At 48.9% G+C, this 25,865-nt stretch overlaps 10 protein-coding genes across 16 annotated transcripts; 7 read left to right on the top strand and 3 right to left on the bottom strand.

The window, feature by feature from the left end:
* Nucleotides 1-105: 105 nt before the first annotated feature.
* FOIG_05577 (uncharacterized protein) lies at nucleotides 106-2,056 on the top strand. Of its 2 annotated transcripts, XM_031204258.1 has the most exons (4): nucleotides 106-378; nucleotides 443-476; nucleotides 527-824; nucleotides 875-2,056. In XM_031204258.1, exons 1-4 carry the CDS (start codon nucleotides 323-325, stop codon nucleotides 1,057-1,059), a joined length of 573 nt encoding a protein of 190 aa, XP_031066087.1. In that variant the 5' UTR covers nucleotides 106-322; the 3' UTR covers nucleotides 1,060-2,056. The 2 variants fall into 2 exon arrangements, with proteins under 2 accessions (XP_031066087.1, XP_031066088.1); XM_031204259.1 differs by having other exon boundaries at nucleotides 122-378; nucleotides 527-1,950.
* On the bottom strand, nucleotides 136-2,054 carry FOIG_05578 (uncharacterized protein). Its single transcript, XM_031204260.1, has one exon. It carries the CDS (start codon nucleotides 1,670-1,672, stop codon nucleotides 1,310-1,312), a length of 363 nt encoding a protein of 120 aa, XP_031066089.1. The 5' UTR covers nucleotides 1,673-2,054; the 3' UTR covers nucleotides 136-1,309.
* A 1,050-nt stretch (nucleotides 2,057-3,106) lies between the features above and the next one.
* On the top strand, nucleotides 3,107-4,179 carry FOIG_05576 (4-nitrophenyl phosphatase; the record flags this gene model as incomplete). The annotated part of the gene is made up of 4 exons (XM_031204257.1): nucleotides 3,107-3,175; nucleotides 3,228-3,249; nucleotides 3,296-3,364; nucleotides 3,413-4,179. 4 exons carry the CDS (start codon nucleotides 3,107-3,109, stop codon nucleotides 4,177-4,179), a joined length of 927 nt encoding a protein of 308 aa, XP_031066086.1.
* On the bottom strand, nucleotides 3,236-5,713 carry FOIG_05575 (uncharacterized protein). Its single transcript, XM_031204256.1, has 4 exons — nucleotides 5,191-5,713; nucleotides 5,074-5,138; nucleotides 4,798-5,024; nucleotides 3,236-4,749 (listed from the first exon to the last, which is right to left on the bottom strand). The coding sequence occupies exons 1-4, from the start codon at nucleotides 5,548-5,550 to the stop codon at nucleotides 4,331-4,333; spliced, it is 1,071 nt and encodes a 356-aa protein (XP_031066085.1). The 5' UTR covers nucleotides 5,551-5,713; the 3' UTR covers nucleotides 3,236-4,330.
* Nucleotides 5,714-6,124: 411 nt separating this feature from the next.
* Nucleotides 6,125-10,141, top strand: FOIG_05574 (DNA topoisomerase III). Of its 3 annotated transcripts, XM_031204255.1 has the most exons (7): nucleotides 6,125-6,316; nucleotides 6,370-6,567; nucleotides 6,618-6,796; nucleotides 6,847-7,016; nucleotides 7,064-8,376; nucleotides 8,434-9,371; nucleotides 9,424-10,133. In XM_031204255.1, exons 1-6 carry the CDS (start codon nucleotides 6,236-6,238, stop codon nucleotides 8,461-8,463), a joined length of 1,971 nt encoding a protein of 656 aa, XP_031066084.1. In that variant the 5' UTR covers nucleotides 6,125-6,235; the 3' UTR covers nucleotides 8,464-9,371; nucleotides 9,424-10,133. The 3 variants fall into 3 exon arrangements, with proteins under 3 accessions (XP_031066084.1, XP_031066083.1, XP_031066082.1); XM_031204254.1 differs by having other exon boundaries at nucleotides 8,434-10,141; XM_031204253.1 differs by having other exon boundaries at nucleotides 7,064-10,141.
* A 120-nt stretch (nucleotides 10,142-10,261) lies between these two features.
* FOIG_05573 (uncharacterized protein) lies at nucleotides 10,262-11,663 on the top strand. The gene has a single exon (XM_031204252.1). It carries the CDS (start codon nucleotides 11,042-11,044, stop codon nucleotides 11,348-11,350), a length of 309 nt encoding a protein of 102 aa, XP_031066081.1. The 5' UTR covers nucleotides 10,262-11,041; the 3' UTR covers nucleotides 11,351-11,663.
* A 429-nt stretch (nucleotides 11,664-12,092) lies between these two features.
* FOIG_05572 (uncharacterized protein) lies at nucleotides 12,093-17,139 on the top strand. Of its 2 annotated transcripts, XM_031204251.1 has the most exons (2): nucleotides 12,093-12,360; nucleotides 12,577-17,110. In XM_031204251.1, exon 2 carries the CDS (start codon nucleotides 12,625-12,627, stop codon nucleotides 13,678-13,680), a length of 1,056 nt encoding a protein of 351 aa, XP_031066080.1. In that variant the 5' UTR covers nucleotides 12,093-12,360; nucleotides 12,577-12,624; the 3' UTR covers nucleotides 13,681-17,110. The 2 variants fall into 2 exon arrangements, with proteins under 2 accessions (XP_031066080.1, XP_031066079.1); XM_031204250.1 differs by having other exon boundaries at nucleotides 12,093-17,139.
* Nucleotides 17,140-17,823: 684 nt separating this feature from the next.
* FOIG_05571 (pH-response transcription factor) lies at nucleotides 17,824-21,107 on the top strand. 3 transcript variants are annotated; one of them, XM_031204248.1, is made up of 4 exons: nucleotides 17,824-18,376; nucleotides 18,427-18,630; nucleotides 18,690-18,771; nucleotides 18,847-21,107. In XM_031204248.1, exons 1-4 carry the CDS (start codon nucleotides 18,143-18,145, stop codon nucleotides 20,154-20,156), a joined length of 1,830 nt encoding a protein of 609 aa, XP_031066077.1. In that variant the 5' UTR covers nucleotides 17,824-18,142; the 3' UTR covers nucleotides 20,157-21,107. The 3 variants fall into 3 exon arrangements, with proteins under 3 accessions (XP_031066077.1, XP_031066076.1, XP_031066078.1); XM_031204247.1 differs by having other exon boundaries at nucleotides 18,690-21,107; XM_031204249.1 differs by having other exon boundaries at nucleotides 17,824-18,630; nucleotides 18,690-21,107.
* A 733-nt stretch (nucleotides 21,108-21,840) lies between these two features.
* Nucleotides 21,841-22,735, top strand: FOIG_05570 (uncharacterized protein). Its single transcript, XM_031204246.1, has one exon. It carries the CDS (start codon nucleotides 22,082-22,084, stop codon nucleotides 22,502-22,504), a length of 423 nt encoding a protein of 140 aa, XP_031066075.1. The 5' UTR covers nucleotides 21,841-22,081; the 3' UTR covers nucleotides 22,505-22,735.
* Nucleotides 22,736-23,000: 265 nt separating this feature from the next.
* Nucleotides 23,001-25,074, bottom strand: FOIG_05569 (uncharacterized protein). Its single transcript, XM_031204245.1, has 2 exons — nucleotides 24,759-25,074; nucleotides 23,001-24,421 (listed from the first exon to the last, which is right to left on the bottom strand). Exon 2 carries the CDS (start codon nucleotides 24,307-24,309, stop codon nucleotides 23,728-23,730), a length of 582 nt encoding a protein of 193 aa, XP_031066074.1. The 5' UTR covers nucleotides 24,310-24,421; nucleotides 24,759-25,074; the 3' UTR covers nucleotides 23,001-23,727.
* Between the last annotated feature and the right edge of the window lie 791 nt (nucleotides 25,075-25,865).

Below are 25,865 nucleotides of genomic sequence, written 5' to 3'. Positions count from 1 at the left end.
GCTTCTGCCGACCTTCTCACGACCAGACGCGCGAGGTCACGTGCAACTGATGCCTGACAAAACTCCGTTTATTGGATGAGTCTATTAAGCCACCAGAAAGGTAAGAGAAGAACAAATACCAGCCAGTAAAAAGCAAATTTCAGTAGCAACATCTGTATCTTTTGAATCGTGAATATCAACTCATCATGGAGACTACAACTCGGTATGGAGCTTGTGGATCACGTGACTATATGTGATATCATGACTATCGAAACACCTCAGTGCCTCGGCAAGTTGGATCTGATACAATTCATCAAACACTCACAAGTGAAGAATTGCAACAATGGCAAGCACAGCAAAGGCAGTGGCCTTCTCGCCGGCTCCTTACCATATCATCACGTAAGTTTATATGAGTTTATGAAGTCAATCCCGGTAAGAAAAAGCATCGCTAACTCTACGGCAGCTATGGAACTCTACTTGGAACGACTTTCTTCCATGTATGTATCTCACCAAGTTACGAACTCTTTCAATGCTAACAGCTCAACAGACCTTCATCAATGGTATCGTGATGTTCAGGACGGTCGACCGCCCTAGCTTCTCTGCCATCCAGCAGAAGCTCTTCCCCATCTACTTCGGCCTCCAGACTGTCTTGCCCGGTGTCCTAGCTTTGACATATCCCGGAAACACACTAATTGGTCTGTCAAATGGCCCTGCTGGCTTGGTGTCGGAGTTTGCCCGCTGGCACTCCCTGCTACCTATTAGCATCATGGCTTTGACTGGGGCTGTCAATCTGCTCGTCTTCCTGCCTTTGACAGTCGAAGTTATGAAGCAGCGACGTGGCCAAGGTGCGTCAATCTTCATGGAGTCGATTTGAGACAGTGCTAACAATCTCTAGTCAAGCGAGATGGCAAGGAGTGGTATGCTGAGGGACCTCAAAGTGATCAAATGAAGGCTCTGAACAAGAAGTTTGGCATGCTCCACGGTATCTCATCCTTGTTCAACCTCATCACTTTTGCAGCTGCTGTTGGTTACGGCTTCACTCTTGGTGGTCGTGTTCTGTCCGTTGCAGACCTTGCTTAAACAATGCACTATTCAAAAGTGAATTCGTGTTGAACCTCTAAATTGCTAGAAATGCAAATACTATTCTCTGCCCAATCTATCTATCCTGTATTCTCAATCGTACAAGCCAGATCTCTAATGTCTATTCGTAGTGTCGTAAATCGTTGAACTCTTGGTATAGCCCTGAAAACAATGCGCCAGTTGGTTTTTCATCACGTGTAAACCGATACAGCTTTAAAGTCCTCCATAGGTGAAGTTTGGGGCAGGTGGCCTAGAACCGCCATGAAGAACGGAGCTCTTCCTTGGCTTTCTCGAAGTCTCGCATGCGCTGAGCCTTGATCTCTTCCTCGTTGCGAGCATGTTGGGCTCGGCGCTGGTTGGCCTCGATTTGTCCCTTGGTGGTCCATCGGCCAGGTTGACGATCAAGCATGCTTTGGATGTCGAGTTCCTCTGTAGGCTTGGGGAACTCGCGGTTGAGGGCAGGAAGCTTGTGTCCAGCTTGGTCGAACTCCTCGCCCTTGAATCCAGGGGTTGACACAGGGGTTGTCTCTGTGGATTGTGTCTTGTGAATGCTAAAATAGCTGTTGGCGTTGCCAGAGGTAGGGGCTGCGGTTGTTGGCGCAGTGGGATTCATTTTGTCAGGTGTTTGAGTGAGATGTGAATTGGTTTGGGTCTCGAAGCGTTGATGATTTTTGTGTGATGAGTACGGTCAAGAAAATGTATGTGTGAGACAGTCTTTATATAGGTTTTCAGGGGATAGATATCCTGATAGCTGTGATATCGTGACGAGGTCTTGTGACTGGTTTCGGAGTATGCTTTGCGCGTGTTTGCTCAAAATAACGGCACAGATTGTACGAGATGATGAAAGTTTTAAATCAAGAGTCAAGATAAAGGCAGCTCGACACGGTTTTGTAGATATTTATAATTACGCTGGTATCCATCTGGGTCTGCTATCAATTCTTTCTCTTTCTTAACCAAGTGGAAACTCCTGTCGTCGATCAGAAATGGTGTGGGGCCCTTAGACTCCTAGCTTCAGGGTCCACGGGCGCCACTCTCTGATACGGAAGCAACCAGGCCAGGGCAGAGCGGTGAATGGATGTTGCACTCCACGGATTCGGTTACGTTTGTCGGTCTGTAAGTCCAGCTGACGAGTAAGGAGACTCTAATCTCGCCGCCTCGGAGCAAGCGAGTGAGAAAAAATCACAAGGTAAGGTAGACCGAAGACGGATGTAGCCCGTTATCTCCAGGACAGAAAAAAAGCCTCCGTTAATAAACGTGGAATTCTAGAAAACCCACCGATGACGATTAGGGTGGTCCATTACTCAGGGCGGAGTTGACGAGCCAATAATAGATCGGCTCTGGTCACTGAAATGGTTGCTGGAAAGATTTCGATTTTGGAGATTCGGTCGCCACACGGAACAGGCTCGCGGCTCTTAGTAGCTTCGGACCAATCAATCGGTTTTGGTATTTTCGGAAGTGAGGTCGGAGATGCAGAGAATGCAGGGTTGTTGTCTTTGCATGAATAAGCCTCAAGTTTGCATACCTGACGTCGGTATCCTCAAAGAGCAAAGACTTCAGACCTTGAGAAAGAATATCAAAATATATATGTATATTGAAGAAGCACTTTAAGCTTATAATAATTTACCTAAGTCTCTTATCAATTAGTATTGATATCCTAGGTTTTCTTGCCTCCCCTAGCGATGTAGCAAGAAGATAAACAGTGAGCCCGGGAGGCTGCAAAGAGGATGGTATTCTCATGGCATACTACCCTATATCAGTTGTTCGACATTGATTCCCATGAAGAAGACTCCAGAGATTAACTAAATTCAGAAAATGGATTCATCGTCATGATCGACCGTGATAATCTTCTTTATTGGTAGACCCGCACGTTTTTCCACGTCCAGAGGAATTACATCACAAGAAACTCCACGACTAAGTGGACATGACTAAGCAATTGGCCGAGTCAGTCAGACTGTTGATAATGATTGATGACCTATCTTGAATCAACCAACTGAACCTATTGTCGATCATTTAATCATTCTCCTCATTTGGTCATTTCACAGATAATATGGCATCGTCACCAAAGTACATCAGCGGAGATGCTGCCGCTGTTAGCGAGTTCATCGACAAATTCGACGTGAGTCATTTACTTGTGTGCAATTCGAGCCTCAACTGACACTCATGAATAGGTCTTCCTGCTTGATTGCGATGGTAGATAACCATGATTTGTAGCTGAACAAGAAACTGACTCATTCAGGTGTCCTATGGTCTGGCGATCATGTGTATGAGGGAGTCCCTGAGACCATCAAATATCTAAGATCAAAGGGTTAGCTTACTATCCTCACGATCTGAAACGATGCTTACATCGGCACAGGAAAGAGAACCGTTTTCGTGACGAATAACTCAACAAAGTCTCGCGATGAATACCTAAAGAAACTCACCAATCTTGGTATCCCTAGTGAGAAGGATGATGTGTTCGGTTCAAGCTACTCTGCTGCGATCTACATCTCACGCATCTTGAAGCTACCCGAGAACAAGCGCAAGGTCTTCATTATTGGAGAAGCTGGAATCGAGCACGAACTTGAATCTGAAGGTGTTCCTCATATTGGAGGCACAGATGAGGCGTTCCGACGAGATATCACAAATGACGACTTCAAGGGTATCGCTGATGGCTCACTACTTGACCCCGAGGTCGGAGTAGTTCTCTGCGGTCTTGATTACCACGTGAACTACCTCAAGTATGCCCATGCCATGCACTACATCAAGCGGGGAGCTATTTTCCTTGCTACCAACGTTGATTCAACACTGCCGATGCACCACGACTTCTTCCTCGGAGCTGGATCTTGTCACATCCCTGTTGTTCACGCCACAGGAAAACAGCCCTTGGCTCTCGGTAAGCCCAGTCAAGCTATGATGGACGCTGTTGAGGGCAAGTTCCAGCTCGATCGTTCTCGAACTTGCATGGTTGGTGACCGACTCAACACTGATATCAAGTTTGGTATCGAGGGCCGACTGGGTGGAACACTACATGTTCTGACCGGCGTGAACAAGAAGGAGGACTGGGAGAAGGCCGACGCCATTGCTGTGCCCTCTCACTACGCTGACAAGTTCAGCGATCTTAGACTGGCAGAGAAGCAATAGACGATAGACCATGATATAGATTATAGACTAACTATGCAACTAACTCCTCTATCTAGACTATGATGAAATTGGATACTGCCTTATGCTGACCAAAACAAAGCAGTTAGTGCTCTTGATTAAGGGTTAATAGGCAATGTATTTAGACGCAAACTTAAGCTTGCTTCTTGTTCTCCATCCTCTTAGCAATATCGCTAGTCCGAATGACCTTTGGCCCAGGAGTCTTGTAGGGGGTAAGGGACTTTGGTAAAAACATTCCAACCTGTTCCTGGTACATGGGGTATTCAGTATACTTGCCAGCTGTGATGAGCTCTGTGAGCCAAGTTGAACCCTGGAAGAGGAGGATCAAGGCAGCAGCGCCGGTAAAAGTGTAGCTGTAAATGTTCTTGGTTGCGAAGCAACTCCACTGGTATAGCACAAACCAGATCATTTGCTCTGCAGCAAAGTTGGGATGTCTGCTGTAAGCCCAGAGACCAGAAGTGTTGAAGCCACGGTCAAGATCGGCTTGGGAATACTTGAACTTCTTGGGGACCTTGGCCTCGGCCTGGTACTGATGCTTGGCCGCATGGTAGTCTATACAATGGTTAGGCCACTAAACATCAAAGCATACGAATTACTCACCCCACTGCTGACCATCGCTAACCCACTCGCTGTAGACTAGGCCGACCATGATGAGAGCAAAAACAATATCGGCAGTGGTCACATCCTGCTCAAACTTGGTAGAGCAGAGAATGGCATACGCAGGAACGCATGAGAAGCTGAAGAGCAGAGCGCTCTGGTAGAAAGAAATGAAGGTGACGTTAAAGAGGAACCAGACAAATCGGGGTACATATTGCTGGAGAATGGCCCTGCATGATATGAGCTGACTGAAGAGATATGAGTGGGCGATCAACTTACCATCGATAATCTTCAGATCCTTTATTGTAACCACCCTTACGCCAGTAATTATATGTCAGGCGGCACTGTTACACAGCATTAGCGACAACTGAACGAATGAGATGTAAGGACACATACACTCCAAAGGGTTGTAGCAGCAGCAATAAGATCAACTCGCGAAGAAGGAACACCAGCAAGACGCGCCCAGACTGAGAGATGGATAACGTATAAGTTTGGGAGAATCGACCACATTCGATCAACTTGAGAGTAGTTTCGGTTGATCTCGGAGACAACGAGGAAGACAAAGCCAAGAGCAATAGAAATGGCAAAGCCTGATATGAGAGGGTTTGTATCAACATAAATCTGCCTCAGCCCATCAGGACTGGCAATGTTGTCAAGAATGTGTCGAGGAAGAGCATAGAGCTGCGGAATGTAGGGTTGGACTGTTTTGGCGTACTCGCCGCAATCCTCAATGGATTTGACGAATGGGAGAGACATAATGCTTGATCTTGGCAAGGCAATGGTTGATATCAGATTTTGGGCCTCTGATGTGAATGCAGCACAGCTGGTTTAATACCCACGTATAGCGATGCACAGCTTCAATAGCGTCATAGATGTCAATTCGAGGTGGAAACCACTTTAGACCATGGAAGGACACCTCTGTTGCCTGGTTCCCGCCTTGTCTGTGGGACCACTAAGCTTTTAGGTGACACTCCCCTAGATTAAACGGATTCAGCCGCTGTGGCTAGTGGTAATCCGCCCGTGTAGCCACTGAAGAGGCTTAATCCCGGAGAACTTAATTTTCAACGTCAAACCTTGGCCTTGCCTCAAGTTTCCCTCCTCACCGTGAATATCAGAAATGAGCTTCAGAGCGTTGGCGTAAATATTGAGGCTACAAGTGTTTCAGCAAACAGTTTATCATGGTAACTGGCAAACAATTCCAATAACTGCTCAAGTCTTGTTGTTGAGAGACTATGGCAGCAAACTATTTTTGCTACAAACGCGCCTAGTTGACCGTGTTTGTTATGCACATCGTGCTTGCCTTAACGCAAAACTTCGTCTGCAGTCCCGGGCAGCCCGAGGCAACTCTCCACTCGCTTTTTGTACCGTAATCACTACGACGGGACTGTTGAAAATTGCATCAGAGCTATAAAACAGTCACAAAGACTTGCATTCCTCCAGAATGAGAGTCCTCTGTGTGGCTGAGAAGCCCTCCATATCCAAAGCTGTGGCTACACATCTCTCTGGAGGCCGTATCGAAACGGTAGAAACCACTCAGCGCGCAACAACAAGAACACATGGCTAACGAATTCATAGAACAATACAAGAAACAAGTACATCAAGAACTACTCATTCGATTTCGACTTTGGCCGTCAATTGGGCAATTGCTCTGTTACCATGACATGTGTCACTGGACACTTAACCAACGTCGACTTTACTCCAGCTCACAAAAACTGGTATCAACCACCTCCAGAGTCATTGTTCACCGCCCCTATTGTCACGAGTGTCAGCGAAGTAAGAGTTCATATCCTGATCCGGAAGCAATCAGTATTAATCTTTCAAAGGACAAGAAGACAATTGCCCAGAATTTAGAATCGCAAGCAAGATATGCCCAAGCTCTAGTAATCTGGACAGATTGTGATCGTGAAGGAGAACACATCGGCAATGAAATTGTCGAAGCCGCTCGAAAGGGTAAACCTGGTATCCAGGTTTTACGAGCAAGGTTCAGCAATGTCGAGCGAGCGTACGTTGTCATGTCCTCTTATTCTACGGGGTACCTACTAACAATAACAGTCATGTTATCTCAGCAGCCAAGAACCTTGCAACTTTGGATGAGAGGCAGGTCCATGCTGTATCTGCAAGAATCGAGCTGGATCTTCGTATTGGATATGCATTCACCCGTTTTCTCACAAACAACTTACGGCCTCTCGGAGGACCTATGGAGAAGCTGACTCTGAGTTATGGTTTGTACCCTGGTCATCACCTCGTTTACATCTTGCTGATTTTTCAGGGTCTTGCCAGTTCCCAACCCTTGGGTTTGTCGTGGATCGTTACTTTCGTGTGAAAAATTTCGTTCCTGAGCCGTTCTGGAGCATAAAACTGATGCACACCCGAGATGGTAAAAAGGTCGATTTCTTCTGGCTACGGAATAGGCTGTTCGATCGAATGTCCACAGTGATTCTCTATGAGAGATGCCTCGCAGCCAAAACAGCAACAGTGACAAAAGTTCAGCAGAAACCCACTCGAAAGTTCAAACCATTGCCTCTGACAACCGTTGAATTACAAAAGGCTGCGACGAGGTTACTCCAGATGAGCGGACAGCAGGCCATGACCATTGCTGAAGGTCTATATAACAAGGGGTTCATCAGTTACCCCCGAACGGAGACAGACCGGTTCGATAAAGGGATGAATCTCCGTGCTCTGGTTGAGAAGCAAACCAGCGACCAGAGATGGGGCTCATTTGCACAGAATCTTGCCAGTGGTGCTTTCAAACAACCAAGAGAGGGAAGACATGACGATAAGGCACATCCTCCTATTCACCCTATCACATATGCCTCGCCTTCCATCTTGAGTCGCGACGAGGCTCGTTTATACGAGTATGTTGCGCGCAGATTTCTTGCATGCTGCTCAGATGATGCCCACGGTATGGCCACTGATGTTGAGCTTGAATTTGGAGAGGAGCGTTTCAATGCTCATGGAGTCATTGTGCTAGAGAGAAACTACCTTGACGTGTTCATTTACGAAAAATGGAATAACACAGTGGAACTTCCGAAGTTCACAGAAGGTGAGCGCTTTCAGCCAACGGAGGCTATGATGACAGAAGGGAAGACCACAGCGCCTGGTTACCTGACGGAAGCCGATTTGATCGCTCTCATGGATGCCAATGGGATCGGCACAGATGCTACCATGGCCGAGCATATCCAGAAGATCCAGGACAGGGAATATGTCGCTACGATCAGCCGATCAGGTCAAACATCGGCAGATGATGAGGATGCGGACACAAGTACGTCCACAAGAGGTCGTGGACGTGGACGTGGCGGTCGAGGTGCCAGAGGTGGACGCGGTGGTTCATCATCATCAGGCGGCCGAGGCGGCTTGAAAGTCTTTGTCCCTACGCAGCTTGGAGTGGCTCTAATCTTAGGATTTGATCGAATGAACTTCGAAACCAGCCTTGGTAAACCATTTCTCCGGAAGGAAATGGAAATCAAGATGAAGGCTATCTGCGAAGGTCGTACCAACAAGGAAGTCGTCTTACGGGAAAGCCTCGCTCAGTACAAGCATGTGTTTGAGCAGTCCCAACAGAAACTAGGAGTCCTACGAACGGTATGTCCCATATGCTACACAAACTCGGTTCATCGTATCACTGACCTGATCAATTAGGCATGCCGCGAGTTTGTCTTTGGCTCATGAGATTCATGCCCTCGGTATTCAGGGCATGTTAACCCTTAGTTGATGCCACACTCACAATTTAGAACTCGGGCAATCTTCGAGGATATCTGGGGTTGAGTTGCCAACCTTGGAAGTTGACGACATTACGAGCTTACCTGCACCCCCATTGTCTCATTTGTGGGTCGCTAGACTTGTGAAGTTGTGAGATTCAAATCCGACTTGGAGCCTATCAGCTGGTGGATCATGCACACGTACGATCTGAATGATGTGATTTGGGTATCGTCAACGATGGCCTCGAAACATGGCGGCGGCATATATATCAAACCACCCCTCAGTTGAGATGTACTTGGCGGCGGCGGCGGGGTTGGCTCAGCTGCAGCTGTAACCATGTCCCAAAGAGTCACAGTGGTGTAAGCATGGCAGTGACGAGTCTGCTGAACTCGGTAATAGACAGGCGAGACAGGGAAGCTTTGTGCGTCAACCACCTGGTTGGGAACGAATGGACGAGGTCACTCAATGTGGAGGTCTTCGGAGCGGGATAGAACGGGATCGCCAACGGCACAGGAGCCACCGGCCCCCGCACGACGCGATATCGTAGCCTCGGGCTTCAAGAGCGCGGGGCAACGGGATTGATGGATTGAGTCCGCATCCCTTCCGTTCTTCCCTATCGATGCGCGGGGAAGAGGCTTTTTTATGAGGTGCCCACGGCGCAGCATTGTCCAACGTGGGGTTTTATCAATGGATGACGGGTCACACTGGCGCCCAAGGATGATTTTCCTTGGTTTGATGAAACATCAAGAGGGGGAGGCTTTGTCGCCATGATCCATCGGCTGGTCGGTGCCTCCACCATGTGAAGCAGACTCGCTGTTGGACGACGATACCGGCATCTAGAAAGGTGACGAACTTGAGTCGGTAATACTGACGGCATCGTGAGTCCAATCACAGAGAAGGACCTTGGCAACGTGACAGTAACACATCAAGGATGGCTTCCTTAGATGATGGTTAGTACTTGAATTCCAGTACATCTGACACAACAAATTGCCTTGATTTGCAAAAGGAGAAAGTACGCGAATGCATCTATGTACGAACTTGGACACAGCCATCGACATCAATACGAAGGCTCCGAGAATGGCTATGATTACGTGGGATTGGCCAAGGAACAACTTGCGAATGCAGACATAGTGGGATATGGCTTTCCAGTGAATACATGAGTACTTCGGTCAAGCCGGTAAACTCGATGGTGGTGTCGTATCTTTGGAATTGATGATTAGGGTTGGTTATTCACCACAAATAACGCCAGCACCAGGCGCCCGCGCGGTCACAAGGGAGACGAGTCTTGATATGAAGCGATTGCACAAATGGCCAAGCCGAAGAGAGGACCGTATGAGCAATATCTCAAAAACAGTACCACGGGAACAGTCGCAGGTGTGCCCACGCCCTGGATACGGTTTTAGGAACACGCCCCCATCGCGATACACACGGGATTCCACAGCTGGAACACGGGTGGCTTTGGGTTCGCCGGGAGCGTGCCTCTCTCATGCTTCTAGCCCTACACACTTACGAACAAAGAGTTTGGATCACGCAGGTACGTGTCAAATTAGGCACACAACAATATTCCAGAAATTCAAGTTTGATGCCCTGTCTCAGTCCTCCTTTTCAAAGCACCAAGGGCTCACTAACAGCAGCCGGACGAAATTAGGGCATGACGATGGAAATTTGGTCCATTGCTGGTGCTTGTCATGACTTGATGTTCCCAGTAAAAGGAGGGACCCCTTACCCCTGTCGATGCATGCTAACAGGGCCCGCTGATTCCGTGAAAGGGCCAAAGAAACTCATACAGAGAGAGAGTGAGTTGGACACAAAAGACTGACATGCCTTTGTTGCAGAATTATACTAAAAGGTGCCTGCATTATTCTTGCATGAGCCGGATGGATGCAGGTATTTTCTACGATCAACATTTCTTCCATGGGTGTCCCTGCGATGCATGTCATGACGACCACGTTTCCACAAGCAAGAATAGAAAGCCATGACGCCGATGACTTTCCCTTTCAGTTGAGTCACCATTTCGATGAATCAACCTCACATTCGAGTCGATCCAGCCAAGTCGCGTCGGCGGCGATGGAGGGATGGAATGTTGGCGACTATAATCTGGTGGCTGATGTTGAATCGCGAACAGCCACAACCTTAGACGACTGACTAACATCAATAAACTCCAACAACCTTACCCCAATCTCCTGGGCCCCGTGGCCTAAGGCGTTGGCCAAAAGGGAGCACTGTGGTTTCTCTTACACGCTAAGACTAACACCGGCTCAGTAATAGAGCTGCGACTAATTAATGAATCCCCAGACTCTGCAAAAATTGGAGACAGTAGCATAACTTGACATGACAGATACCTAGAGAGAAGCTAGCCCCATCCTGCCGAGAGACCAGAGCCAGCCGTCGCAAACACGGGGTTCATTGCTGGGCCCTGCTTCAAGCTGGAAAAGCAGTATGACGATCGATACCGGTGCCGCTTAGTTAGACGCGCAGCCTCGGAAATCTGAGAAGAGATGCCAAACGCCCGACTCCCTCCGTCTCAAGTCTCCAGTAACCTCTCAACATGTCGCACATGATGATATATAATGGTGGAGTGAATTATGCCCTCGTCTCCGTGCGCCGTAAAGCCCCGAGGTCCGGAACTAGAGCAGGGCGCCGGAGCCGGAGCCGTCCTAATTGTGACTGTATTATTTGTCCCTGTTACTTTTCTTTCATGATGAGGATTCATCTTTGTCATCCGGAAGCTGAGCCGACATTTGGTGTTGTGCCATGGCAGCCATGCCCTACTAAACATCCTTACAGAACCCACGAGACTGGAAAAAGGGAGTCAATAGCGAAAAAAGCGCGAGCCATATCGTGGGCTCTGCGCTGAACCAAGCTGGAGCTCACTAGGGCATGAAACGGGCAATTTATTTCGTTTGGCTGGGCCGGATCGCTTCCCCGTTTGCGCTGTGGCCTGGATCCTCTCGTTTCCCTAGACTACCAGGTGCTTGGGAATTAGAAGCAAATGAAAAACAGAAAAAAACAATTTCACATGGACCAGCAGAAAGAAAGGAGAGTGCCACTTTTGGCAGGGAATGAAGAAAAGAAGCGTGATAGAATCAGAGAGAAAGGGGAAAGTTTGTTGGGTTCCAGGCTTCTTCTATTGCTTTGGGTTGCATGTCTCAACCACGAGCCAGTGCAAGATTGCTAGCAAATGTATGGATGATTGATTGTGATTGTGAGTGCCTATCTAAGGGACCTTATCCTCCCAATCAACCTTATCATCCAACGCTGAATGCACACGCCCCCTAAAAATAAAGGCACCTCCAACAAGTTGGCCAAACATGGGGGTGAAGACGAATGGATTCAAGGTTTTAACCCGTTTGGGGGCTGTGGCCTGCGATTGCGCTGTGATTTGTCGGTATAGGGTGGCGTGCTTCTAGCACGTACAGTGCCACAAAAATGGCACCCACCAACCCGACCCCGAATGAATTGGGTGCTTGTTTTGAGGTGAGAATTGCCTTCCAACAGGCAGAGAGACAGGGCACATTGACCTCGCGATAGGTGCTGAATGCACCCAACCTACTAGACCTGGGTGAGGTGTAAGTGCAAGTACGTACCTACCTCACGCTCGCTGGGCAGGGCACACGGTTGCTCATGCTCAGAGTCACAGTCAGTCAGTCAGTCACACACTCATATACATAACCTACTTATCTCCCTCCCCTTCCCTGGATGTTCTTTTCATCAAACACAACAACACTACCAGAAGAACCACAAGATTCGTACAAGAGTCTCTTGTCACAGTCCAGATTATCGCGCCAGCTCTGCCCTACATAGCCATATACCAGCCATTCAGCAACAACGTCTTGCAAGCTCTCCATACACCAGGCTTCTGAATAGGTACGTACCTTGTTCACCTTAGTCTGACGCAGTGCACCGACCGACCGCGGTGACTCGAGAGCGAGCCGGGCTCCATTTCTCATGACCGCAACTCTTTACCGCTCCCATAGGGCAGCAGTACCTGGTTCTCGCTCTCGTTCTCTTCACAGAGATCGCGTCGCAAATTTTATCTCTTTCTCAAGATCAAAATCGCTGACCAAAGTTTCCCATTTTCAGACTTGCTCGTTCGGAAGCGCATACAATCAAGACCGAAACTCGGTAAACATGGCTACAATGGCAGCGGCTGCTCGTGATATCTCCCAGGCCTCCTTGAGCCGAGACAACTTAACTGCTGTAGCGGCTCGGAGTGTCCCTGCGACTGTGACACGATCTCAACAACCCCTTCCTACTCCCCCCAACTCCATCTCTCCCAACCTGCCGCCTCATGGCCTCAAGGCGCAGCTCCAAAAGGCCAAGCTTGAGCCTATTGACTCAGACCTGGACCTTCACGAGCCGTCGGATCGACGACGTTCGATCTCGCCTGGCCTTGAGGCTTCGGGTGCTATCACTGGCTCTCTCCTCGCCAAATACCACCTGCCAGAGATCCTGCTCAACCATGGTCCCTTGGCTATCAGACACATCATGGGGTACCTGACCACTTCGGTACCCGGATTCTCTGGAATCCCCCCAACAAAGGCGCGGAGACTAGTCGTGGGAGCTTTGGAGGGACGAGGAGGAGAAGGAGGCGGACTGGATGGAGAGGTGGAATTTGAAAAGGTGGGATGGGGCCGATGGGATGCTCGTAAGCGAGGACAGCCTTCTCGACACCGACAAGGAACTCCTCCTTCATCCTACGGCGCGGGCATCCCCATCGGCAACAACGGCGGTAGGGGTCAGGACCGGCCCAGACTCAGCATTGCGTCAAGCAACGGGGATTCGGTGCAGTATTCTCATGATGATAACGACATTTACATGATGGAGCATGAGGCCGACAAGATGTCCATGGATGGATCTGGATCCGCTTCGTGCTCCGAGGCTCCGGATGATGATGTTGTTATGAACGATGATCCTGAGGATGCGACGGATGACGAGGATTGGGCTACCATGGGGGCTGCTGCTCTTCGAGCCGAGTCTTACCCTAACCAGGCGGCAGCTCAGACAGACCATGGCTTCCGATCCTCTTCTGCATATGCACCAGGTGGACTTCGTTCGTTCTCTGCCAGCTCCGGCATGGCTCGCCCACCTCAAACACTCAACATCGACTTCTCGGCGTTGGCGGGCACCTCTGACGCACAGGAGCGGGAGGCCGTCGAGGCGCTCCTGCAGCTCGGTTCTGTATAATACCTCTCTGCATGCACGGCGTTTTTTGGGCTTTCGAGATTTCTGAAGGCGATCGATTCGGGGCAGGGGCTGGTTGGCTTAAGGAGAGGCCGTGTCGGCCCACACCAATGACCGAGGCGGCGACCTCTGGATCACTATTGTTATCACGATGACACGGTTCTCTTAACGTTTTTCTTCGGGCTATTCTCTTTCTTAATATGGGCTCGGTTTTTGGCGTCTTGGTACTCGGCGGCATCTGTCTACATGACAGGTGAATCATCGTCGGCTGTGGAAGGTCAGCATACGGGCAATATTCCAATGATTGGGTGTCTCCCGAAACTTTTCGGTGCCCAGAGATGGAATATTCTAATACCCGGGTCTTATTTCTTATTATTGAGGGGACACAAGTTGTCGAGGCGTTGCTTCCGTCACTTGATATTCCTGTCGCTCCATGGGGGCTGTTCGATTCTAGCCCCGAGGCGCATACTTATGCCGGGAGCTTTGGCTTCTGAGCGACACGACAACACCCTTGACGGGAAGGGCTGGTCTCCGATGTTGAGTCGTCTCCTTGGGGTATTTGTTTTACAATACCCGGTCACCCTAGTTTTGGCTTTGCATCATTACCAGATCCTACCACTTCAACACCATGTGGAGGATTATGACGACGATTATCTTATACCATTAGTGGGCAGTTGCAGCCAGTTTTTTGGGCCTCGTTTTGCAACTTTCTCGAATCTTTGTTTAATCAACTTTTATGGGCATTTGATGTGGGGAACGCATCATCATCAACAACAGATAGAGGAGGAAAGGGACAGAAAGGGGCATCCTGGATGGACCCTTAACACAACATATAGGGATATGATATCATGGCTGGAACCAGTTGGGCTCGAACGCTACACGCTCGCCCTCGCGTCTTTTGTTTGCCGAGGGCACAAAGACTGAAAAAAGGAGTAAAATCATATTGGAGCGATGGATTAGGTAGCTTCCTGATCGTTAGTATCTAAAGCCTCTTGAGCTTACCAATGGAAGTTCTGATCTTTCCTTTCCACATGGAGTGTCTGTAGTATTGCACGTGTGAGTGTTGAAGTTGACGTTATGAAGATGAGGGGTTTGGTCGGTCAATGCCGATGGGGAGTGTGGCGTCAATCTCGAAATCGGTTGGGAAATTGTATTGTGGTGTTGAGAAATTGAAGAAACAAAGCATGTGATGATACCCTCATAGAATGGCGAGATCAGAGTTTATAGATAAGAAACTCGTGTTCAGCCATTGCGTTTATCAATAATGTTCCATGTTGGAAAGGTTGAAGGAAACTATAACGAAAGAGTTTTGCGGCGGAGAGAAGTGAAGTCATTCGATCGATGGAGACAGTCATAATCTGCAGTCACGTGAATGGTCATGTTTTTGAGTATATTTCGTAATCGCAATACTGGTAGTGTAATCATCTTTTTATGAGTATGGTATGTTGATTCACAATGAAGCAGCAAGCTGTAACATGTCTTCTCTGTGTTCTCAAGCTTTTCTCTTATTGACCTACTATGACTGAGCAAGACGAAGTGTGCAGTATGATGAATGGTATCTCGTGTAAGTGGTGTTTACTCCAGATCGGTAATGTATGGGTTTGTAGAATAGAACACAGATCCTTAATTCTCAAAGCACAATGATAATAGAGTCAACTACTACCCAAGCCTATCAGACATACACCAGTAGAAGAAACAACCCAACAATCTATGCCGACGCCATGGATAACGAGACAGGGGTTCGATACAATCAACATTGCTGTTGCCTAAAGAATTTCATCATCTGCATCACGACTAAACAATTCGTTCTGGAGGCCTCTTGCATTCGTCGCTATGTATGGTATGCACTTATTCAGTGCATACAGTTGAAATATTATGAGCCAATTTGATTCTCGAATTCGGTGGAGTTGATATCAGCTTAATGCACCGAACAACACCAAGACCGCTCACCAGTCGGACTCTTTCCCTCAGTCACAAAGCAGTATCATCACGCCAAGGAAACAACAAGCGTTAACAGCCGGCAATAGGAAAATAGACGATTATCTTACTCTATCCCGTCGCTGGCATCTTGGCTTTGACATGCGATGGGGTGATTATCAAAGCACTTCTGATCTTGGCTACAAAGCTTGAGCAGGCTTATGTTCACAGGACAAGAACGAGAAGACCTCGGACATTTCTTGGCCTGCACTGCCACCGTTTGTCGTCATCACCAAGACCTTGGCATCAAAAGGATTGGGATGCTCAAGTTCTGGGCATTCTCTGGGCGCTCCCTTGGCTTTTGCTTGGCCTGATAGTGGTGCTTGGCCTGGGGTAGTAGTTCGGGGAGAAGGGAAGCGTTCCTGCGGAGGAAGGAGGAGAATATAATCTTCAGTGCGGGATTTGTTGGATGATTGTTGATGTAATCTTGATACTCGGTGGAGAGGACTGTGTAAGAGCGCTTGGAAGATTGAACGATATTGAGTTCATTGGATGACGATGAAAGAACGGCAAAACGTGCAAGTCTACGAGGCTGCATCATATTTCCCTGGGCATTTCACGGACGTATCTTCATCTCCGATTCCCCATTGCGGCAACGATGGTTTTAGATCCTCGGCGTTCTTATTTTCCTCGGCGAGCCTAGAGGAACGAAAACAGGTTATTTCAACGGCAAATGATGGAGATGCTGCTGAGCGTTATCAACTCCGTTGTTTACTATGTTACTATACAGTGCTGCAACTGGACAGATTAAGAGATCTCGGATGGTTTGAGACGTGACATCTTGTCAATAATGCATGTCAATATGGAGAATCAATATGGGGAAGCATTGACTATGCGACCCGACACGCAAACCGGTCAGATGCTCAGGTAAAAAAAAAAAAAAACACGTGATAACACGTTGTTCTGTTTAACGAATTGGAGTTGATTTTGAACAGTCTTACACTGTAACTTGTTAGCCACCATGCATGCAGAGAACATTCCCTCCTTATTCCTAACCGAAGCATCATATCAAAGTTTAGTGCGATCGACTTAATCTGAGCCCAGACAGGCAGGCAGTAAACGGCAGTGAAAAGAAGCATAATCACATTCTAACAAGGGGAAAACGTGTGCTTGGCTCTACATTTCTTGGCGTGTCTACATGAAAAGAGGAGAAGGAGACGCCAAGAGGGTCTTGGCAGTCTGGGGCCAAGCTTGACAAGAAATGGAGAATATTGTCTTGGCTAAATGTCTCGGCGAAGAAAATAAGGACAAACAAGAGTGAAATGGGAGAGACGCCGGGCCTGGGCAGATGGGCGGAAAGCTTGGTTGTGTGGGAGTCTGGCTTGGCTGATGGCATGAGGTTACCTAGGAACTGTACCGGGTGAGAGAAGGGTTCCCTGAGTCAGGTCAGTTGTTGGTCAACTTATGTGTTTGCTAGAGTCTGGTATGTTTTGGACGCCTCGCTCCCTATTGTTAGCATTATGTATTATCAGAGTTGCGTGCTTTGTCTGGTGCTTTTGACTCATCCATCGGAAGAGGCCAATCTCCCACTATCCGATACCATAACCTGCCCGCCCTGGGAATAACAGAGCCAGAACCCACTACTCTTCCGGCAGATTTTGTCAAATTTAGTTGACATTAACGTTAGACTACGGGGGATAACAGTTCCCCGATAGACCCGGAACTCTCCATTTATAATTTTTACTGGGCTTACTCAATCACTGCTTGTCCCCTGCTTAACTCCGCATGCAGCGCATCCTGTGCACATTCGTGCAACCCCAGCATTTCAATTCTCGTACAACATTTCTCTCTTCTCGTTCGGAGTTGGCCCCCGCCGAAAGACTCCCTGAGGTGAAGAGCACAAGGTGAGTGAGAGTGAAAGGGTGTCAGGTCAGGGCCGAAATCCCAATGGCTCAGGTGACGGAACGACAAAACGCTTGACGCAGTAGGTGGCCAGCTTTGTGTGAGGCCAATATGGACAAGACCAATAGAAGGACACACATGAGGGGCAGTGCCCAGAATGCCAAGCCTTGGCGCTCTTGGCATTCCCAATCTGCCATCAAACCAGGTGTAGCTCATGCCAAGAGCTACTCTCCAACGTAACCATACCGGTATAGCTGACCATGTACCCGTCGCTTGTCAGTACCTCTTGTCCTTGCCAAGACTTTTGCCAAGAGTCGCCAAGAATCCCGCCGTCTTCATTCTCTTGTCCAAGAGTTTTGGGTGAATGTAAAGGGAGCTCACTCCCCCGTCACTCATTTATCAAGAACGAACTCTCTTTTGAACATCTCATTCAACTGTAATCATCCCTCTCTATCAATCAATCTCTAACTTGTTTCCTTTCAACAAGTTTTGATTGATTTTACCCTGAGAGACACCCATCGAACCCTTGTTGAACTAAAGCAAGACCCTCTACACTCTGACTAGTCTCAGTCAGTTAGTTATACAGCATCGCCACTGAGCAGGCTTGATCAGATATCCCATTATTGCATTCTTTTCTATTCCCGCCATGTCTCCTCCCGCTCCAGAGCAGAAGCCTCAGCTTCAACAACAACAGCAGGGCTCATCATCAGGAGATTCATCTTCTGGCAGTGCCAATGACTCAAAGTCTGTGACGCCTGCTCCTAGCGCCACATCTAATACATCCCAGAGCAGCACTGCTCCCTCAACATCAAGCGACGATAACCTTATCTGCCGATGGAATGCTTGCAACCAAAAGTTCCCTGCTCCCGAGGCTCTCTACGTAAGATACTGAAACATCACCAAAGAGCAATAAAAATTGACCTCTTATAGGAGCATATTTGCGAGCGCCATGTTGGTCGCAAGAGCACAAACAACCTCAACTTGACTTGCCAGTGGAACTCTTGCCGAACTACCACGGTCAAGCGAGACCACATCACCTCGCACATCCGTGTCCATGTTCCTCTCAAGCCTCACAAGTGTGAGTTCTGCGGCAAGTCTTTCAAGCGTCCTCAGGACTTGAAGAAGCATGTCAAGGTAAGAATCACAACCACAACCCATGTCTGAAAATTACATCAAGCTCACACGCAAACCAGACCCATGCCGATGACTCTGTACTTGTTCGCCCATCCCAGGATCCTCAAGGTGGACTCAACTACAGGCCACAGCCTCCAAAGGGTATGTCTCATCTCGACTCTAGTCCACGGCTGTGGTCCTCCGGTTTTCCTTCCCTCGAGGCTAATCCGCCTCCAGGCCCCTCTAGCTACTATGATCACACTGGTCAGATGCGAACTAACGCAGCAGCCTTTGCTCATCAGGCAGGCCATCCTAGTGGCGGTTACTATGCTCCCCAGCCCTCTACCAACTATGGCCTCTACTTCAACCAGCCTCCTATCAACAATGCCCGTACCGAGCACCTTGGATACAGCGCTGCTGCCGGCGGTTATGATCGAAAGCGCACCTACGACATGGTTGACGACTTCTTCGGCAGCGCCAAGCGTCGACAGATCGATCCTTCGTCTTATGCCCAGATTGGTCGTTCCTTGATGCCCCTCCATGGCAACCTCTCCGTTCCCAACGGTCCTATGACTGCTACCGAGCAGTACATGCCTCAGCCTGCTCCCGCACCGGTCCACGCTGGTCCTACTCCTAGCCAAAACCCCTTGGCTCAGCAATACTACCTGCCCATGCCCAGCGCGCGAACTCAGAAGGATCTCATTCACATCGACACCATTCTTGGCCAGATGCAAGACACCATCTACGAGAATGCTAACCACGCTACTGCTGGTGTCCACATTCATCACGCTGAAAACGGCTTCAACGGTTACCGCAACACCCCTTCGCCTCCTACCTCTCACAGGTCTCCTACCGGCATGCATGTCGGAGCTGACGGCTACCAGCCTGTGTCTGCCGCCAGCATGGCCTCGCCTCTGACGGCCATCTCATCTACCGGCACTCCTGCTGTTACACCGCCCTCCAGCTCCATGTCATACACATCTGGTCACTCACCAAGCCCATCATCCTCTGCCATGTCTCCTCAGTCCCGCCACGGCTCAACTGCCTCAGTCATGTACCCCACTCTCCCCACAAGCCTCCCTGCTGTTAGCCAGGGCTTCGGCCACTCTGCTACAACCACTCTTGGCCCTAGCTTTGACGGCAGTGAGCGTCGCCGCTACTCTGGTGGTATGCTCCAGCGAGCTCGTGCTGGTCCTCTGCCTCTGCCTCATGAGGACACCAGTGGTGCTTCCACTCCCAAGGCTAGCGAGTCTGCTCTGTCTGTTGGCTCTCCCTCTTCAGAGTCTGATGTCAGTGATGCTACCCGTGAGCGTGAGGAGCAGTATGACCGCTGGCTCGAGAACATGCGGGTCATTGAGACTCTTCGCGAGTACGTTCGTGGACGTCTGGAGCGCAAGGAGTTTGTGGACGACAACGAGTCGCCACGATCTAGCCACTCTGACGCTATGGATGTTGACCCAAAGAGCCCTCAAGCTCCCCCCAGAGAACTGGGTACCCCCCGTGAGGGATCCTCTCTGTACCCTATCCTTCGCATGCCTGGCGCTTAGGTCAGTCCTTGAGTCAGCTGCTGGTTTGGCTGTACGTGTACTATTATCGTCTATCCTTTTCTCTGCATCAAAGCAATGCGGAATGTTATGTTCACGCGGTCTCAATGTTGATATGAAGTCTGAACCATTTGGTTCTGGGACGCTCTGAATTGAGCCTCCCACAATTAGCGGCTGGGAAGGGCCTACTGTTTAGTTGGTGAAATATAAGGACAGATGTAATTCAATGGACCTTAAGTCGGGGTTTCTTTTTCGTTTTTCTTTTGTCAGCTACTGCTTGACAATCTTGTGGTCAATCAATGACGGATTATGAATGATATAGGCAAAAAGGTGGCTCGGTTTTTGAGATGAGATAGCTGGGATTTGAGTTATCGAGTACTATCAACAAGAACAATATCAAAAAGTGCTGAACAATCTTCCAAGACCATATTGACTCTCTGATACATCATGCCTGATGTCATTGGTTTGTATTGTATACGACATGTTACTCAATCAATACGAAGCATCGTCATGATCTCCGAATATGACCGACAAGCTACACACAGATTACGCACAAAGTACCTAATGCAAGGACACATGCACTCCACGATCAAAGTAGAAACAATGTAGGACAAGTATTCTCCGATACGTCGTCGCCTCCATTCCAGCGAAAAAGTCGATCCCTGTAGCGAGTCCCGTGCTGACCCCGAGGCTGAAGCAGCGATCCCCGTCGCAGGATATAGCCAAGGATGGCCGTGCTGTGTCGATCACTGTGAGGCTGTGAGAGGACAAACGTCACTATGTAAGATTTGTGATTAAGAAGAGCTAGTTTACGATAGATGAACATATTCTTGTTTGCGTGTGGTGTTTGTTGTTTCATGGATATAAGGTGGTTATGATGCATGATAGTGTTTACTGCATGCGGATGAGTTGGAACGATATTGGTCTTGCATTTAGCATGTATAGTATTTAGCATATAAGTCATTTAGCATATAAAGCGATTAGCATGCGAAGAGGGTTGCATCTAAGGATTCATAACATTTAGCGTATAAGATAGCATTTAGCATGTAAGATAAAGTATACCCTCTCAGTCCAAGTCAACGCAACACATACATACCTTAACTCATCGATCAAACAGCTTTTCAAAGTTAAATCTACTTACCGACTCCAGAAGCAGCCTAAATCGACATGTTTTTCCCGCTTTGACTTTGTCAAACGCGAGGCTTCAACGTCAGCCCAGGTCCTGAAACACGTTGGGAAATGAATGACGGCACTTGCATGCACAGGAAGAGAAAATACACCAAGACGAAGAATTAGACCACGAAAGCTAGGATGCGCCGGTTGGTCTCATCTAGATGAAGTCATGACCGAATAGAGCCTTGGTCGACGTAACGAAGCGTGTATACCAGTTTCTCGTAAGTTCCCTAGGTCTTACAGGATTTGGCGTATACTCCTCTTTGAGGCTGATTCTGTTGGTGGAGGATCCGGGAGGATCAGAAGGTTAATTGTGATTGTCACACATACATACAGAAGCTACATAAGCTACATAAAATAACGGCAAATGGTAGTAAATGGATCCTTAGTTGATCTTCGACCAGGGAAAAAGAAGAGGAAGGGACGGGGACCGTTTCATCAGCCGGTGACGCTTACCCATTTTTTGTTTGTTCTGTCTGGTCTGTTGCTGTTGAAGTATATTTTAAGGAGCCGGATCCCTTGTTCCTCGTGTAATTCAATTCAATGCTTTGCCTTGCCTTATTTAGGTATCTATTTATGCCTCGTGTCCTGCCTTGTCCTCCTGTTCAGTGCCTCTATTTTCTATTCTTCTCTTCCAAGTGATTCACGAACAAGCACACTTGTTCACTCACAGCCTCAACATATATCCTCTTCGCCTTGCCTACAACTCCTCCACCAAATCCATCTACCCCTATCAAAACCAAGGACAACTCAACATGCGTTTCTTCGCCGTCGCAGCTCTCCTGAGCGTCGCCCTCGCTGCGCCAGCCTACGACAAGGCCGACGGCACATGCTGCTGCTGCGATATCTCCAAGCCCGCCACAGTCTGTAAGAAGGACGTCAAGCCCGAAGACTGCTTCTGCGCCGCCGTCGTGTGTCCCGCCGGTGCCCCCACTATCTGGGCCACCTCTACTACTTCTCCTGCAACTACCACCACAGCCGCTCCCGTTAAGCGCGAGGAAAAGACACCCGCTCCTGCTGGACCTCCTTGCTGTTGCTGCGACCCGTCAAAGAATGCCATCGTGTGTACCGTGCGTGCCGAAGGAGAGGATAACTCGTGTATTTGTCCTATGGTGATGTGTCCCGCTGATGCATCGACCTTGACTGTTTATTCGGCTCCCAAGGAGACGGGCAAATAAGGAATACACTTGAAAAGATGTTGTTCTTCACTTGAAGCTGCAACTTGTTGTTCAACTCTTCGCTTCTTGATGTACATCCCTAGGGTTTCGGTTTTGATTTCAGTTGACATAGCAAAGCATGGAGGAGCACCAGAATGGATCAAGTATGAGTATCCCGAGAGAATCCTGCAAGATAACTGAACATTATCAATCAATAGCATGCTTCTTTGTCTCCAATTGAAAGAGGTCTCGAATCGTGATGCTGTCCGGTGCTCCCGGATCAATGCTGTAAAGAAATCCTGACACTCTCTTTGACCCAGACTGAACAAAAGATAGTTAAGCCTAAAGAACTATCTTAGCTAAATCATTAGCCCAATGTTCTCTGACTTAGCAGCCGTTCAACTCAACGTCAAGGAGTAGTGTAAGCCGGCGAGACGGACGGCCAATCAGAAGCTCTACACACCAAAGACATTCGATGTAAGAGGTAATCAAAGGAATGCGGATCTACAGGATTACGATCCGGTCATATGCCTTGCCAACCTCCCTTCAATCAGCCTCTGAGCCAGTCTACAAAACATCACAAAGACTTATTCGTGGGTCACTATAGTTACTCAAAATTGTTAGGATAAGAAATTATACACTATCGACTACAGATAGATATAGTTAGTTGCTACTCCAAAGTGCTCCGTGTCGTATCCCAAGACTCAACCCCACGGAAAATAAGAAATTGTTTTACTCTAAGTAAAAGTGTTTTGCTTCGGCCCATGTTACCCATCAACTGCCAGAGTGATCCAAGGCCTCTCCACGGGGTGCATCACTGCCACCCCTCTCCGCCTCATGTTTTTAATCCATTCATTAAACCCTCTTTTTCCTAGGACCTTGGACCATGGCAGCTTGTTTTTGACTGTTCAAGTCGGTTGACGGGAATAGCGAGGGATCTATATGCAAAAGTATGATGGGGGAGGGGCGACCACTTGATGGGTAGCAATGCGAAAATTAGACCGCAGCGTAAACGGGTATATATATAGTAACGGGTCATGAATAGTGCCGTTGACTCTCCGATTGCAATGGCAAGGTCGAGCCATGGTAGGCGGGTTAGTTCGCTAATTTTTGGTGGGAAGAAAAGTCCCAAAATGAAGAATCGTATTCAAAGCTTTGTCGTGACAAAGTCGTCCAGACGGCTCTTAAGATGCATCGCCGGCGACGAACGAAAGGAAAGGGAAGCGTCAAGGAGAGGCATCTCTTTATTGGAATTGAGTACGGTCCTTCTCCTTGAGGCCGCCAATTTGGTCCATGTCGATGGAGTAGAACTGGCCCTTTGCCTCCTTCTCGTAGGCGGGCAGTTGCTCCTCGTTCATGGGCTCCAGACCGACGGTCGAGTTATCACCAACGCGGACGACGAGCACACGACCGCTCTGCTGTCGGCCTTGCTCATCCTTCTCATCGGGGAAGGTGATGTGAATCTCGGGAACGTTATCGGGGGAGTAAGGAGGAGAGTTGGGGTTGGCAAGCATAGGACGGCCGTCCTGGTTGACGACGAAGACGCTGGAGCGGCCGTTATGTGTTGTCTCGATGGTGAGGCCGCGGTGGTTGGTGAATCGCTTGCTGTTGCTGTCGTAGTAAGAAGGCAGACCATCCTCCTCGGACTGGATGGTTTGCTGCTTCTGACGACGAGCGCGGCGGAACAGGAAAAGGATGGCGACCAGAATGAGGCCGAGAAAGACAAGGCCGAGGAGGCCAAGCATGAGGTTGATCATGTTGTCGTTTGAGCCATCAGAATCGGCAGGCATGTCAGATCGGGTAACGAGGTTCAAAATAGAAGGCATCGTGAAATAGAGTTTGTGTGGTTGAATGTTACGTAGGTGTAGCAACGGATTTTGAGTTCGTAATAACGATGGGTGCTCCGAGTAGAGAGAACGAATGTAAAGCCAGCAACGTCTATTCATCATCATGTTAGCAAGTCATCATCTCATGGTCATGACCGAAATGCCACCCGGCGAGAGCGATCGAGCCTGTCTGTGGCGGTTGTCAAGTGCATAGTCATCTGCAACGCAGCCTCCAATATTCGCAGCCAACTGCCATTCCGCATCAAGGCCGGAAGAGCCCATCTAGACTCCAAAGTAGACTTGTGTTGGAGGATTGGCCAATTCGAAGCCATAGCGATCCCACCAATTCAATGCATGCCATAACGTGTTGCAGAATGACAACCCAAACAGACGACTCGATAAAATAGAGGTGGCAGGTGGAGGGGGTCAGGTGGGACAGGATAACGTACGCCAGGGAGAAGATATCGCCAATAGTTCGTCAATGAATGCCTGGCGAGTACCGAAAACCGAGGTGGTTGGTGATGGGCCTAAGATAGTGGGTAGAACGAAGGGAGAGAGGGGGGTTGGAAAGACCGGACGGAAATCAGCTGAAAGAGTGAAGCTGAAGATCCAAAAAGCGATTGAGAACAAGATGTACTGGGAGCGAAAAAACGATGCCGTCGACGATATTCACAAACTTGGCCCGCGAGGATTGGGTTGGGAAAGAGAAAGAAACAACCACAACAGCAGAGGGAGAGGGTTTTTGGCTCGGAGCCTGTCCTGAGCTACACTTGATCACGACAGGGGCCCCTGCCCCGGAAATGAGACTTGGGGCCAGGTGCTGTCCATGGTAGGGGCCGCTAGGCGCTCAGAGAAGCTAGACAGCCACTAGGGACCACTGTTTCCTTGGTCCTCTCAGGGGCACAGTCACTGCAATTGGCCGCTAAACCACCTGTCGTGGTGTGCTGGGCCACCTTCCTTTCCAAAGGACGTGCGGTCACCGCAGTTTGGTTGGTTAGACCATCCAATAAGAACTCTGCTAAGGCCCCGCTTCCAGCATTTAATTCGGCTTCTTTAACAGGAGATGTGACCTGTTGGCTCCAGGTTCATCCTCTTGCTCCTCGGTGATGCTGACCATGACCAGCGGGCCCTTGAAATTCTTCAACTTGGCTCTTCTAGTGACTGGATACTCGCTGGGATTCGCTGTACTCGGCACCCACATGTTCCCTGTAGCCGCCCGGTTCATTGGTCGAGGCCGTTGTCCTCCCCCTGCCAAGCCAGGCCTGGAAGTTCTTTTCCTCAATGAAGGGCAGACGACAACAAAGAACTGGCTCTGTCTGGTGACCTTATCGATAAAGAGAAGCAAGGAGCCGAATGCCTCTTCTGCTCCTGGATTGGACTGGACTCTTTGTGCTCATCTAAACGATGCTGAAAAGAGCCTAGAATTTCACGCGAGTGTGGCAAGCGATGGATCCATCGTTTTGGACGCCAATGCAAGGTACGAACGGTTATCACGCACAAAAGGGACAAGCCCAAGCCCCCAATCCTAAGCTAACCCAGTGCCACGACGCTTGCAA

Source organism: Fusarium odoratissimum, assembly GCF_000260195.1.
Source record: "Fusarium odoratissimum NRRL 54006 unplaced genomic scaffold supercont1.7, whole genome shotgun sequence".
In the NCBI taxonomy this organism is placed as follows: domain Eukaryota; kingdom Fungi; phylum Ascomycota; class Sordariomycetes; order Hypocreales; family Nectriaceae; genus Fusarium; species Fusarium odoratissimum.
Note: the sequence above shows the minus strand (reverse complement) of the source record. Positions and strands in the feature narration are given on the sequence as shown.